This window comes from Galeopterus variegatus, unplaced genomic scaffold (assembly GCF_000696425.1).
Source record: "Galeopterus variegatus unplaced genomic scaffold, G_variegatus-3.0.2 Scaffold398, whole genome shotgun sequence".
Classification (NCBI taxonomy): domain Eukaryota; kingdom Metazoa; phylum Chordata; class Mammalia; order Dermoptera; family Cynocephalidae; genus Galeopterus; species Galeopterus variegatus.
The window spans coordinates 25,477-38,887 of record NW_007726509.1 but is presented as its reverse complement, the minus strand read 5'-3'; the positions used below and the strand labels follow the sequence as shown (position 1 = coordinate 38,887).

The window sequence follows — 13,411 nt, the reverse complement described above, 5'->3', positions numbered from 1 at the left end:
AAAACCCATGGGCGTGATCTGTGGTTTAGTCCAATCCTTAGGTCTTCTTCTACCAGATTTTCCAAGAAGATGGCCAGATGTTCCACAAATTCCAAAGATTAGCTTTAAACCCCAAAGCCCAGAAAAGCACCCGTGTTTAAAATAAGCATGAATATCCACTGGTCAGGCATACTTAGATGAAAAGCCTACAGACTTTCCACCTTGGATTATGACGCACATAGTGTGTGTGCACGTGGGAGGAAACAGTGGCCAGAGGTTGGGGGTCTCGTGCCAGCCATGAAGCGAGCAGGTGTACCAGTCTTGCAGGCTGAGAAGTAAGCAGAAGCCAAGCCCCTAGAGCATGGGCACTGACCAGGCTGTAGAGGGCTCCCTGACAAAGGTGGGAGGATAGGATTCTGGATTCCACCTGAGCAGGTCTTGGAAGCATGGGGGCCAGGCCTCAGAAATCAAGGGCATTAAACCTCTGCTCCGGTCATGTGTTCATGCCCAAACAGGACCCCAGGCCACAGTGAGGCCAGTCAGAATGGGGTCTCCAGAGCTCCCAAGCAAAGGCTGGAGCAGCATCCTACAGGGGGCTGAGGGATGAGCTAACTTAACGTCTCCTTTTGACTACTTTGAGATTTGCAGCCTATATGGTCAGGGACTATTCTGTACTTAGAACTTCGATCCTATGTAAATTCTTTCCTGCTTTCTAAATTATTATTAAGAACATCCAGCAACCACAGTAAAATTTACGATTTATAACTCCCTTTACTCCTCACGTTTAAAATGCAAAGTTGTACAAAACCAGGCCAGGCTAGGATAGACATCTATTAAAACACTCATGCAAATGAGACCAAACTTAGGGCTCCACCAGACTTAGGGCTCAGGTTACTACTTCCTCATTCCCCACCCACTCTGATATCTTGAGAGAAGAGACATAAATCTTTTTAACATGGATCTCAGTGGGTTAGGTTCTGAGGAAAATCTTACTGCACTTCTCTCAATTTTAAAGTCTCCAATGAGTGCCCTGTCCTTCATCTCTTATCAGCAAAGCCCAACAAGCAAGCGCTGGTAAGGAAAGGACAAAACCCATCCTGGGGCTCCTCTGTGCTCTCACAACAGGACTGGACAAAGTGACTTCTTCCTAGACCCAGTGTTCCTCACGACAGATGGCTCTCACCCTGCACTTCCTCCCTCACAGGTCGGCCCAGGAGCCAACTCTCCTGGACCAGCACACAGCCTCCTCCATAGTAACGACGAAACAGGGTGATGGCACTCATAGGAGGGAAAGTGGAGAAAACAGGTGCATGGTGGCAGCCCACGAGAGGGCCCAGCGGGCTGATGAAGGAGAGCTGGCAGAGGCCTCCACTGCCTGGGACTCTTATCCCTACAGCAGATGGTACTTCTGTGGCCCAGCCCTCTGTGACGTGCACCTGTGATCCAGGAAGTGCTGGGGGAAGTGCAGGTGGGCAAAACTTCCTTCTTTCACAACGTGTGTGTGTGTGTGTGTGTGTGTGTGTGTGTGTGTGTGTGTATGAGAGAGTCCCACACACTTTGACTTATTCCAAATACTAGAGACACCATTTTTACAAAGGTATTTAATTTTAGTAAACAAAATATTGGTTCTTTTAAAAGCATAAAAAGTTCATTATTTTAACTTAAAAGTATAGGTTGAGAGTTTATCCTCTGACAATTAATCATTAAGCCTTTCTTCTCTTTCTTCTCAGCTGGAGTCCATTCAAGCTGACATTTATGTTGCCAAATCTAGAAAGGAAGCCAAAGGGATAAGTAGGAAATGTCAGCATTAACCCTTATGTTCAACCATTTAGACTTGAACAGAAACCACTGAAGTTTATCTATTAATGAATGTATTTTTAGCATCACAATTTCCTTCCATCCGGAAATGCTTTTGTTTAAAGCAATGCTCCCGTCTTTGCTAAACTGCCAGCCTAGGAGGAAGACGGATTCCCTTAGTCACTTCCCAGCTCAGCTATGTGAGCTGTCCAGCACTGACTTCACTGCATTTCTCTGGTGAGGTCTGTGGGAGGAAAACGGGATTAGGATCTCACACCTAATCTTCCTTTTCTCAGCTTAACACAAAAAATGATGACTGTTGGAACTATAAGTTCAATCAGCAATGTTCAATTAAAACTGCCTCTCCCCACCCTTTTTAATTTCTAAGTGCTCCCTCTTTCCCCACCCTAGTGCCCACTCCTGAGTTTCAGTCAATAAACAATCTTAAAATAAATAAATAAATAAAGAGGCAAGGCCCCATAACAGTAACTTCTTCCACCCGGTAAAAGCCTACAGCCAGAGAGGGATGGGTGGATGGCAGAGGGGGCAAGTGACAGAGTGACGTCTTCTCCAAGCTCACTGTCATGCAATCAGGACAGTGAGGCAGATCAGGGTGGGCACAGTGGTTGGATGTGTTTGACCTGGTCCAATTTCTGGTTCTGTGCTTCAACATGTGGGTGTGAGCCCTTCTTTCCATCTGCATGTACCTCAGAGAGTTGTCAGAGGACTGAATAACACAGCTATGTGTGAAATGCTTAGCAAATGCCTAGCACAGAATAAGCATTTAGTAAGTGTTGTTACTATCACCAGTAAGCACACCTTTAACCTCAACAACTAAAAAAGTAGTGTAAGGAAATCCCTATTAGCTGAAGCATGAAGTCTCAGAGTGGGCAGGGGTTTTGGAGGTCACCTAATCCAGTGGTTTACACAACGACCTGTTGTTGAGGGGACTATGCAAGAATCACCTAATGGGTTTTTGCAAGAACAGATGCCCATACCCAACCATCGACATAACACACTCACCCTGAGGCTGGAGCCCAGGAGCCTGAACTTTTAATAAGCACCCCAGGCAATTCTGATTGTTAGCCAGGTTTGGGAACCACTGATCTAGAATTCCCAGCTACCATAGTTGAATCTAATTTTTTGAGAAGCAAAGAATTCAAACTGATAAATGAAATCAGATCAACACACCAAAATCAAGGAAATTGCTAACTGTCATATGTTAAATCTGTAACAGTGGCTTCATAATAACTTCCTGGTGCCTTGATGTATGAGAGTACTTCAAAAAGCTCATGGAAAGATTCGTATTATCTTTTCATTCTTTTTCCATGAACTTTTTGAAGTACCCTCCTATTTAACTCCACAAACTAATCTGGGCCCTCCTGTGTGCACTGTGATAGGCACTGGCCTACAGCAATGAGTCAGCCCTCATGCCTGGTGTGGAGGTCCTCGGGAAGGGTCCTCTAGGCCAGGGGACTAAAAGGCAAGGCCTAGGGGAATGAAGTGAACATCAGTCATGATCCAGGAATGGCCTGCAGGATCCTGGACAGTTGGCAGGGGAGTGTGGAGGTCCTCGGGAAGGGTCCTCTAGGCCAGGGGACTAAAAGGCAAGGCCTAGGGGCATGAAGTGAACATCAGTCATGATCCAGGAATGGCCTGCAGGATCCTGGACAGTTGGCAGGGGAGGTGGCAAATGAAATCTGAGTTAAGGGCAGACTGGGAAGGGATTTACTTGCCATACCAAGGAGTCAGACTTTATCTCGAAGATAACAGGGTTCCCTAATCTTGGGGTTTCAAATGACCTGTGACTCCCACCTCCCCCTTCCCCACCCACATCTTCAAGTTTATGCACAACTGCAGGTGTTTTTACCATGTGTCCTTCTCTAGAGAGAAGATCCACTCTCAAGAGTCCTGTGACCCAAGACTCATTAAGAACAGAGTTTAGAGCACAGTGGACTAATCCTCGACACACTGTGGCTTGGTGGCAGACAAAGCCAAGGATCAGGATGTGCACACCTGGCCCTTCTATGGAGCTGTTCTACCTTAGAGGACAGGTAGGGTCACATGCCCTCTGCAGCCCTTCAGACCCAACGGACACATAACTCTGGGATCTGTCACTGTCACTGATTGGCCTGCGCCAACCCATTCGATAGTTTGCATTTGCAAAGCCCCAGTACCTTTGATTTCAGTTTAGTTATCCTTCTTCTCTGATTGCTTTTTCTTTTCAGCCTCCAGTTTTTGCTGTATTGCTTCCAATCTTTTCCGTTGGTATATTTTCACTCCAGCAAATGCTAGGCAGAGAATTAATGTTTTCGCTGCCAAGACATAGAGCAGCAGGGGCACGTGTTCAAGAACCTTGAAGAAGAAAGAAACCATTCTAAATGTTCCATCATTGATATGAAATGTTTCCTTTTATTGTCACGTGTTCAAGAACCTTGAAGAAGAAAGAAACCATTTTAAATGTTCCATCATTGATATGAAGTGTTTCTTTTTATGTTCCTTCATTCAACAAATATTTACTCGGTACCTATTAGGTAACAGGCATGAAGCTAGGTGCTGGGACTACACTGGAGACCAAGACAGACAAGGTCCTGTCCCCATGTCACCTGAGTCTAGTTACAGGTCTGCCCTTGCTATTAGCTTCACAGAGTTTTTTCCAGTCAAAAACAGACATAACAACTCTGGTCTCTCACAACTTAACCATGTGATTTGCCACTCACCTAAGCCTTCTGCTTCTAAGGCAGCAGCATGGTCCAGTAAAGGAGCTGGACCCAGGAGGGCTGGGTGATAGCTCTGCTCTGCCACTGACTGTGCAACCCAGGTCAGTCACTGGACATTTTTGAGCTTCTGTTCACGTGCAGAGTAAGGCAGGACCAGACCTTCCTTCTGGATTCTCCAGCTTTAGTACACTATGATTCCTCTTGGTTCCAGTGACTCATTAGCACTGGCACTTGAAGTCAGATAAAATACAATAAAACTCAAACATTAAAACTTAGCTACTTATTAACTGCTCTTGTAATTTCTTATTAAAGGGAAGTTTTAACCCATTGGCTAAAATGAAGTCTAGGGAATAACTATGGATTTGAACTACTCACTCTGCACTAGTAGATTTTATTATAAAATTCTGTATATCCCCATGGTATCACAAAGTAAATACCACACTACTTTCTTAAACATGCTTAGTACGACCTGAATGATAATTATGAGTGGTTAAAAATTCCTTCCCAAATAAAGTGGAAAGGTATGTTTTTCTAAGTAATGATTATTTTAGATGACTAGGTAGGATTTATCACAATGAAATCATTAGGTTAAACTACTGAACATCACTTATTATATGTAATACCAATAAAATGAGATTCTACTACAGGAAGTACATTTGAACCTCCTTGTAATAATTTAATTAATGCTGATCTGAAACGAGTTAGTGAAAACTTTAGCTGAGAACAACACGCTCATAGAACTGGAGGACTATAAAGAATTTTAATGATGACCTCGTCTACCCTTGTGTTCTGCTCACAGAGGCTGAGAGGCCTACCCATGTCACACAGTTCATTCAGGACGAGGCTAGAGTTGGAATGAACATTCTAACCCCTAGGCCAGACTCCTTTCTACTGATTACTGGTTTTCAATGAAATGGAATAAAATCACAATTTATGTACATATATGTTCCTATAATTTTATTCAAAAATTTCATTGAAATCCACATCTAGAAGTTGTAGCATCAGTTGTCATATACTGGGAACTTAACTGTGTGCTAAGTGCCTTACATGGATTTTTCCCTTTCTTCCTTACACTTCCCCATGAGGTGGACAGAATTCCCTGACTGTACAGCAATGTGGAAAGGTTAGTCATCAGCGAGGTAGAGTCTGACCCACCTGTGACTGCTCTGAAGCCTGACTCTTCATCATTACATTATCCTATAACATATAAGCGTGCTCCAAAAAGTTCATGGAAAAATAGAATTGAAATATAATACAAATTTTCCATAAACTCTCTGAAGTACCCTCATATATGATGCTCTCACCAACCCTATCAATTTTACAATTAAGTTACACAAACAAACAATGGCTTGGCTATTGAATTTAACAAAGGCAACTGGACTCCCTACCTCTGGAATTACTTAACTGGTTAGGAGCTGATATTTGAGGAAGGTTGTAATGTGATACTATGGAAATATAATGAATGGGGGAATTCAAATATTTAAATTGTTTTAACTAAGACAATAAGAACAGAAGAATACTCAGTAACTAGATAATAGTTTTCAACCAGGAAGTCATTTAACAGTCCAGAATTGACACAATATATGTTTCAGAAAGATCGCTTTGGCAACAGTATAGAAGACTAAAAAAGTTACAAAAATAAAATTTTTAAATTTTTTATCCTGGTAAATGCAAGAAGCTTAGAATATTGATTTTCTTTCCAGGTTCTTCCTCCCTCAGACCTATGGCTACCTCCCTCCCCCCAATTACCCTCTAATTCATCTACTTTCTTGAAGGTTCACATTTTAGAGATGTAAAGGTTTGACTCCATGTATACAAACCAGCTAAGAAAAGAATGTTTAATGTGTTATATAAACTTCTTTTTATGGTTATTAGGATTTTCTAGGCTAACTGAAGCACTGACTCATTTTGGGAAAAGCTACTCTCTTCCCGTTTTCTAAATCTCTATGGATGAGCCACCGGAGCCTATTACGAGCAAGCCCACATTATAGCCCATGGTTCTCCGTGATCTACACGTGAAACTTAGCTTTAGTAGTTGCAAAAATGTACTACCCCAACCAAAAGCTAGAAAAACCCATTGAAATGGAAACACACCAAATGGACACAGGCATGTGGTTTCAGCATTTACTTTCTTTTAAAAGGTAGTGAAGAGGAGATGGCAAGAGGCAGAAGTTTCAGGACTGAGAAGGAAGCAGAGTAAGGACAGCAGAGGTCAAGGACACTAAAAGGGCTACATTGAAGAGCTTCAGGGCCCCATTTCCTGCCCGTCTCTAGGGTACTAAGCTTCCATTGTTAAATATCTACCTCGGTTCCTTCTAACAAACCCCTTACATCTCTCAAAACATACAGATCTTCAAGGAAGAAAATGAATATTGTTTGGGTGGACTAGATCTACACTAATTTTTAAAAACAAAACCCCAGTACCTGTGAAATGGGAATGGTTCTTTCCTGCCCGTCTCTAGGGTACTAAGCTTCCATTGTTAAATATCTACCTCGGTTCCTTCTAACAAACCCCTTATATCTCTCAAAACATACAGATCTTCAAGGAAGAAAATGAATATTGTTTGGATGGACTAGATCTACACTAATTTTTAAAAACAAAACCCCAGTACCTGTGAAATGGGAATGGTTTATTTTTTAAATAAATTTAAGTGGCTTCTCTCTTAACCAACCTCCACCTCACCTTACTGACCTCAGGGATATAAAGTGACACTCTCCTTTCCCTCTAAAACCTGCTGACTGCTGTCCACAGCCCACTGAATACTTGCAGCTAGCAGGTTACCCTCTGGCTGCCCCTGAACTTCTGCTTACCCTAGCTAAATCTAATGTTTTACAGGGACCAGTTGTGTTTATTCTCTGACCAGTTTAAATTGTACTTGATGCTACAATAGACCATTTATTTAAACACAACACTTATGAAACATGATGTGTAAAGAAAAGGTTGTTTCCACAAAAACTATGTTGAATGCTTTGAAAGACTCAAGTTTGAGTTGAAAAAAAATGCTGTTGGCAAGACAAAAGATTAGGAAAGAAGAGCATAAAAATATTGGAAAGATGTGTAAAGAAAAGGTTGTTTCCACAAAAACTATGTTGAATGCTTTGAAAGACTCAAGTTTGAGTTGAAAAAAAAATGCTGTTGGCAAGACAAAAGATTAGGAAAGAAGAGCATAAAAATATTGGAAAGATTTTATATGTAGATTGCTTCATAAGATCTTAATCTGCTGTCTTAGTCAATTTGAGCTGCTACAACAAGTACCATAGCCTGGAGACTTATAAGCAGCAGACATGTATTCCTCACAGTTCTGGAGACTGGAAGTCCAAGATCAGGGTGCAGCATGGTTGGGTTCTAGTGAGGGTGTTCTTCCAGGTTGCAGACTGCCGACTTCTTGAGTCTTCACATGGCAGAAGGAGCATGAGAGAGCTTTCTGGGGTCCCTTTCATAAGGGCACTAATCCCATTCTTGAGGGATCCACCTCCAAATACCATCACATTGGGATTAGGGTTGTAACATATGAATTTGGGGGAGAACACAAGAATTCATTGCATCTACTTTAAGGAAACCAAAATGTGAAATTGCAGGTGAAGCTTTAAAGGTATGGTTTTTGTAAAAAAAAAAAAAAGTGAGGCAGATCGGAAGTTAGTGAACACATACTCAAAGAAAAGACCTGGCCTTCCTCCAGAAGCCTGGTCAGCAAATGTACATTTACATGTTTTAACTTAAAACATTAAAATTATTATGCTTTCATCTACTTTTTCTTTTTAATCTATCCCCCAGTATCCACAAGGGATTGGTTCCAGGACCCCCCTCTCCTAACTAAATCTGCGGGTACTCAAGACCCTGATAAAAAATGGCATAGTATTTGCATATAACCTACAGACACTCTCCTAGATACTTTAAATCATCTCTAAATTACTTATAATACCTAATACAAAGTAAATAGTACATAAATAATTGTTATACTGTATTTTCCATCTGTGCTATTTTTTAACGTTGTATTGTTATTTCTTATCTTTTTTTTCCCCCCAAATATTTTTAATCCACAGTTGGTTGAATCCACGGATGCAGAACCCACGGATGCAGATCCTGTGGATACAGAGGGGCCAACTGTACTGCTGTAGAACTGTTATTCTGAACTTTCACAACCAGGAAAAAAGAAAAAATCCAAGCCACAGATGTTTAAAACTATTCTCACCTTCCAGTTCATGGTGGACCAACTGTGAATTCACTCTTGACCAATATAGTTCCCCCAGACAAGTACATGAGGAAAGGGAACCAGAAGGTCGGACCTGGGCTGGAAGAAAAGAAACAAATCAATTTGGGGTTTCTAGGGCAGACCACCTTAGGAAGCCATCTCTTTGATGGAGACTGGCCAGTGAGCAGAGAGAGCAAGCTCTGCACCTGAACACAGTGACCTATGGCCTGGTGGGAAGCAGATGGGCTGGGCAAGGACTGTGACAGGTCTGGCCCTTGCTGAGTGGAAAGCTCTCCTCGCAGCTCCCTGTAGCCCCCAGCAGATGCGGCTGTGCTGCTCCTGCGGGGACATGTGCTCCCATTCCATTCATCTGTGGACCTAACAGTCCAAGTCCAAAAGCTGTCCCTCCACCCACCTCCTGCCCTGAACATGAGCTGGTTTGTGATGAGTGTCTTTCTGTTTCTCAGGTCCTCTGAGTGTTAATTAAGCTAATCTTGGTTTTTAAAAAATTTTCTGTAGGGAAGGGAGTAAATGACAGGAGGAAATTGCTAAGAAAGCAATTCATATGTAGAATTCCCTCTAAAACATGGGGGAGACCTTCTAAAGGGTGAGGCAGGAAATGACAAGGCAGGACAGGATTTGCTCATGTCACTATTTTTAGAATATGACACATACCCCAAGAGCCAGAACACTTGAGCTCTGGATGAAGACCTTACACACTCTGGTAAGTGACTTCTCTCTCAGGGCCTCGGTCCCATCTGTAAGTAAAGAACAGAGGTATCAAACAGATGGGTCTCTAGGGCCCCTACTTTTTCTAAAATTCGATGACTTAGGGCATAATAATCATAGCTTAACTTTATTGTGCCAGGCCACGCTAAAGTGCTGAGATGAGTTAATTCATTTAGTCTTCACGACTGCCCTATGAGGTAGTTTATTGCCTCCACTTTATAGACAAGGAAACAAAGTTTAAGTAACACATGCAGGGTCTCACAGGTGGGACTGAGATTCAAACCCATCTAGTCTGACCAGTCAAAGAGCTCTGCATTCATAAAATCATGGGATCACTTTTCTTTAAATGCACTTACAATTAGAATTAAGAAAAGCAGCAGGAAATTTCCCAGGCCTTTACTATGGGGATAAGATGAACCTCAAGAAAGACGTTTTATAAAAACTTTCAATTATGAAAGCATCGAAATATAAAAAGTTCATACCTCATCTACTCAATGTTATAGCATCTTGAAAACAATCTAGCAGGTGGCAAAAGATAACCAAGTTTTCCCCATGACTTTTTCAAAGTCAGATAAGCTAACCACAAGAATTTAAACCACAGATCTGTTTAAATGTGATGATGGTGACCGAAGGTGCTCATTTCTTTCATGTATAAATGGCCCACTTGTCTTTATGTAGTAGCAGATTCTGACCTGCACTAGAGAAACATGCTCCTAACCTGTTGCTAGAATTTTCACTTAGAGTAATCTCTAGTAATCTTAGGGATCAGCCATGTTGTATATTAAAACAAAATGTTTTTCTTGTAAATTTTATTTTTACAATTCCTGTTTTAACTGAGTTGTGAACAAATATAGTAGGTGAGTTTGGCTGTTCCCGCATGAGGCCAAATCACATACTCAGTGAATTGATGTATATAGGATATTGATTCCCAAGGTCAAGGACAACAAATAGGTCAAAAAAAGCTTACAGGAAGAAAAATTAAAAAGAACATCCAGTGATCTGGCCTTTGGCAAACACATGCTACATTTTCTAGCAGTATGACCTTGGACAAGTCTCTTAGCTTCTCTAAACTTCAATTCCCTAATCTGTAAATTCTCCTTCAGAGATTGGACTGTAAACACTAAACATCACGCTCAGCACATAGAAAGCACTAAATAAATGTCAACCACTGTTATTATGATAAATATCTCTCCTTCCACTAACGGACATGCCATGCTGAAGGGCAAAATGCAGTCATTGCAAGACAGCAAGGGATGGAACAAAGAACAGTAATCCAAAGACCAGAAGAACTGGAGATCTGGATTCTATTTTTTGGTAGCACCAACGGTGGGAAATATGACCTGAGGCAAGTGATTAACCCTCTGAATCAAAGTGTTCTCATTTTTAAAATTAGAATCCAAAGGATGATTCTGCAACTCTGGAACTCACAACTCACCATCCTCTCTGATATCACAAAACCTGACTACAAAAATATACTGGCAGGTGCCTCAATTTCATACCTAGAGTGATAAAATTCAAGCTCTTCAGGAAAGAAACATATTTAAAGTCAATCTGCAATGGTAGTGGAAGAGGTGGGGTGAGGGTGGGAGACTAGGGCAAACCACCCTGCTCAGCTCAGCTCATTCCCACCCACGGTCTCTGAAATACAACTTTTCCCCACCTCCCTTAAATTACATGTCCTGAATCAGCCATTTTCATAGCACCCTGCAGGCCTTCTGCAAATGAGAACTAAGAAAGCTAAAAAATATCAGTAAACTATTGGCTACGCTGCTCCATGTACTCCTGATGCAATACTAGAAACACGAGGCAACTGGTATTTGAGATCTGAACTGCAAAAACCAACAAGATGGGCACAGTCTTGAGGAACATAAAATCTACGAAGTGCAGGGAATTTTAAACTTCCCCCGGAACTATCCACAATCTTAGCTTAAAACTCAAAAATAATAAATGGTTTACATACAACTCTAATATTTCTATTTCCTTTACTGCAACAATATCCTAATTTTACCGTTGCCAAGTTTCTCTTAGAAACAAAAAAATGCTATTGGCTTATTTTGGTAAAGCCAATTAAAGCAACATGGACAATGTGCTGTCCACAACTACGTCTTCTTGGCACACCTAACAAACTCGCGGTTCAATCTGTCTCTTGGTGTCTAACTCGTTCCAGCCACTAATCAGGCCATGCCCTGAGCCTAGCAGGGCAACGTTGGTGCCTGTGCCCTCCTGTGCAACCCTGGGCGAGTCGCTGAACCTCTCTGGACCTCAGCTTCCCCTCGGTAAACCGGGGGCCGGACTGACGTCCTCTCCTCAACACTCAGGAACACTCCTGCCCCCTCAGACCCGAAGATAAGGGCCGGGGCCTGCCATCGCTTCCTCCACCCTTCCACAAAACAGGGTGTCCAGACCTTTGGTCCCCCAAGACCTTTCGGAAACCAACACCGTCTGGCCGGAACCAATCGTGGGAGCCCCCGGTCCCAAGCGCTCCGCGGCTGCGGCCATGGCGGCCTTCACCCTCCCGGTCCCACCCGGGGAGCCGGCGCCTCGCGGCCGGGGCCGGCAGGCGTTTGTCCCGTAGAGAAAACGCGAGCGAACGCAGGGTCGGCCGCCGGACCCGACACCACAGATAGCTCTCGGTGTTCGGGTCAGGCTTCCGCCGACCCGGACGTCACACACTTACAGGTCCGGCGGCAGAGCCTCCGGCGCCCACCCGGCCCACAAACCACGGCTCCCACAGTCCTGCCAGGAAAACTACACTTCCCGAAATGCACCGCTCTGCGCGCCGGCGCAGTGGGCCCGGGCAGCGGTCGTGGGGCTGTGGTTGGGGACAGGTGTGGTGATAGACCCCGCCGGAGGGGACCCGCAGGGTGTGGACCGGACACTTTCTTCCGGGCCCAGAGGGAAGTTCTCGCTGGAGGAGGATGGCGGCGGGAGGGCGGACGTGGCGAGGCTCCCCCGCTCTCAGCTGTCCCGCATTCCCTGGATTCCTCCTCGAAGCTGTCTGCAGCTGAGGACACGTGGGTCCCCATAAGAAGTGTCCAAATCATTTCTGACAGCGTCCGTGCATTTTCCTTTGAGTTCATAGTAGGGTGCCCCAGTACTAGGTTCTCGGATGCCTTCATTCAGCTAACGCTTCGTAAACGCAAGCGCGTGCAGAGTTTGAGCACACTCGGTCCCTGCCCCGGGGAGTGCACACGCTGCGCGCTCGAATAAAAGGACAGCGAGAGGCAGTGTTAGTGGAGTTCTCCTACGTGCTCTGCTCACTCCTCTGTGGAAGAGGAAACTGAGGCCAGGGGAGACTAAGCGGCTGGCACTGGAAAACGCGCGATTTGCAGTGGCAGAATCGAGATTTGAACCCAGGCGGTCCAACTCCAAATACCATTTTGACTCTGTGGTGATGAAGTACGAAATGTTAGGACTGCAGAGGGAAGAACAAGCTGAGGGGTGGGGGACTTCGGTCTGTTAACAAGGAAAGTTTTCCCCCCGGAGAAAGTAACACAGATACCTTTGTTCTGAGCACTTTGAGGCCATTATCTAATTTAAGCCTCATAACAAGCCTATAAAGGACATTGCACAAATGAGGAAATGGAGATACAAAGAGATTAAACTAATGTTTTCAGGGTTTTGAAGCCAGCAAGGGCCAGAGCTGTGACTTAACCTGAGGTTATCTGGATCTAGAGGCTATCAGATTGGCCACTACCATGGGTTCCTTTTTAAATAGCCTTTGAGCTGTGCATTAAAAAGTAAGTGGTACTCTGGTCATGTGGAGCCCGTAGACCAACCAGAAAGAACTCTAAAAGCAAACAGGTAGAAAGGAAAACAGCAGGTTGTTTGAAATGGCATTTTCAGTTGCTGTGTTGAAAGCGGAAAGCCCAAGTTTGCTGGGAGTTGATCCTGGAGTGGCAAATTGAGGCAAATGGTTTCAGCAACTACACACCCAACATGCTTGTAAAGACTTGGCAGTCCTCCCATTCCCCAAAAGTGAAGTTGACTGAT

At 43.7% G+C, this 13,411-nt stretch overlaps 1 protein-coding gene across 1 annotated transcript; it reads right to left on the bottom strand.

Moving 5' to 3' along the window:
- Positions 1-1,562: 1,562 nt before the first annotated feature.
- Positions 1,563-12,175, bottom strand: SMIM11 (small integral membrane protein 11). Its single transcript, XM_008568316.1, has 5 exons — positions 12,096-12,175; positions 9,365-9,447; positions 8,690-8,788; positions 3,954-4,131; positions 1,563-1,746 (listed from the first exon to the last, which is right to left on the bottom strand). Exons 3-4 carry the CDS (start codon positions 8,699-8,701, stop codon positions 3,967-3,969), a joined length of 177 nt encoding a protein of 58 aa, XP_008566538.1. The 5' UTR covers positions 8,702-8,788; positions 9,365-9,447; positions 12,096-12,175; the 3' UTR covers positions 1,563-1,746; positions 3,954-3,966.
- Between the last annotated feature and the right edge of the window lie 1,236 nt (positions 12,176-13,411).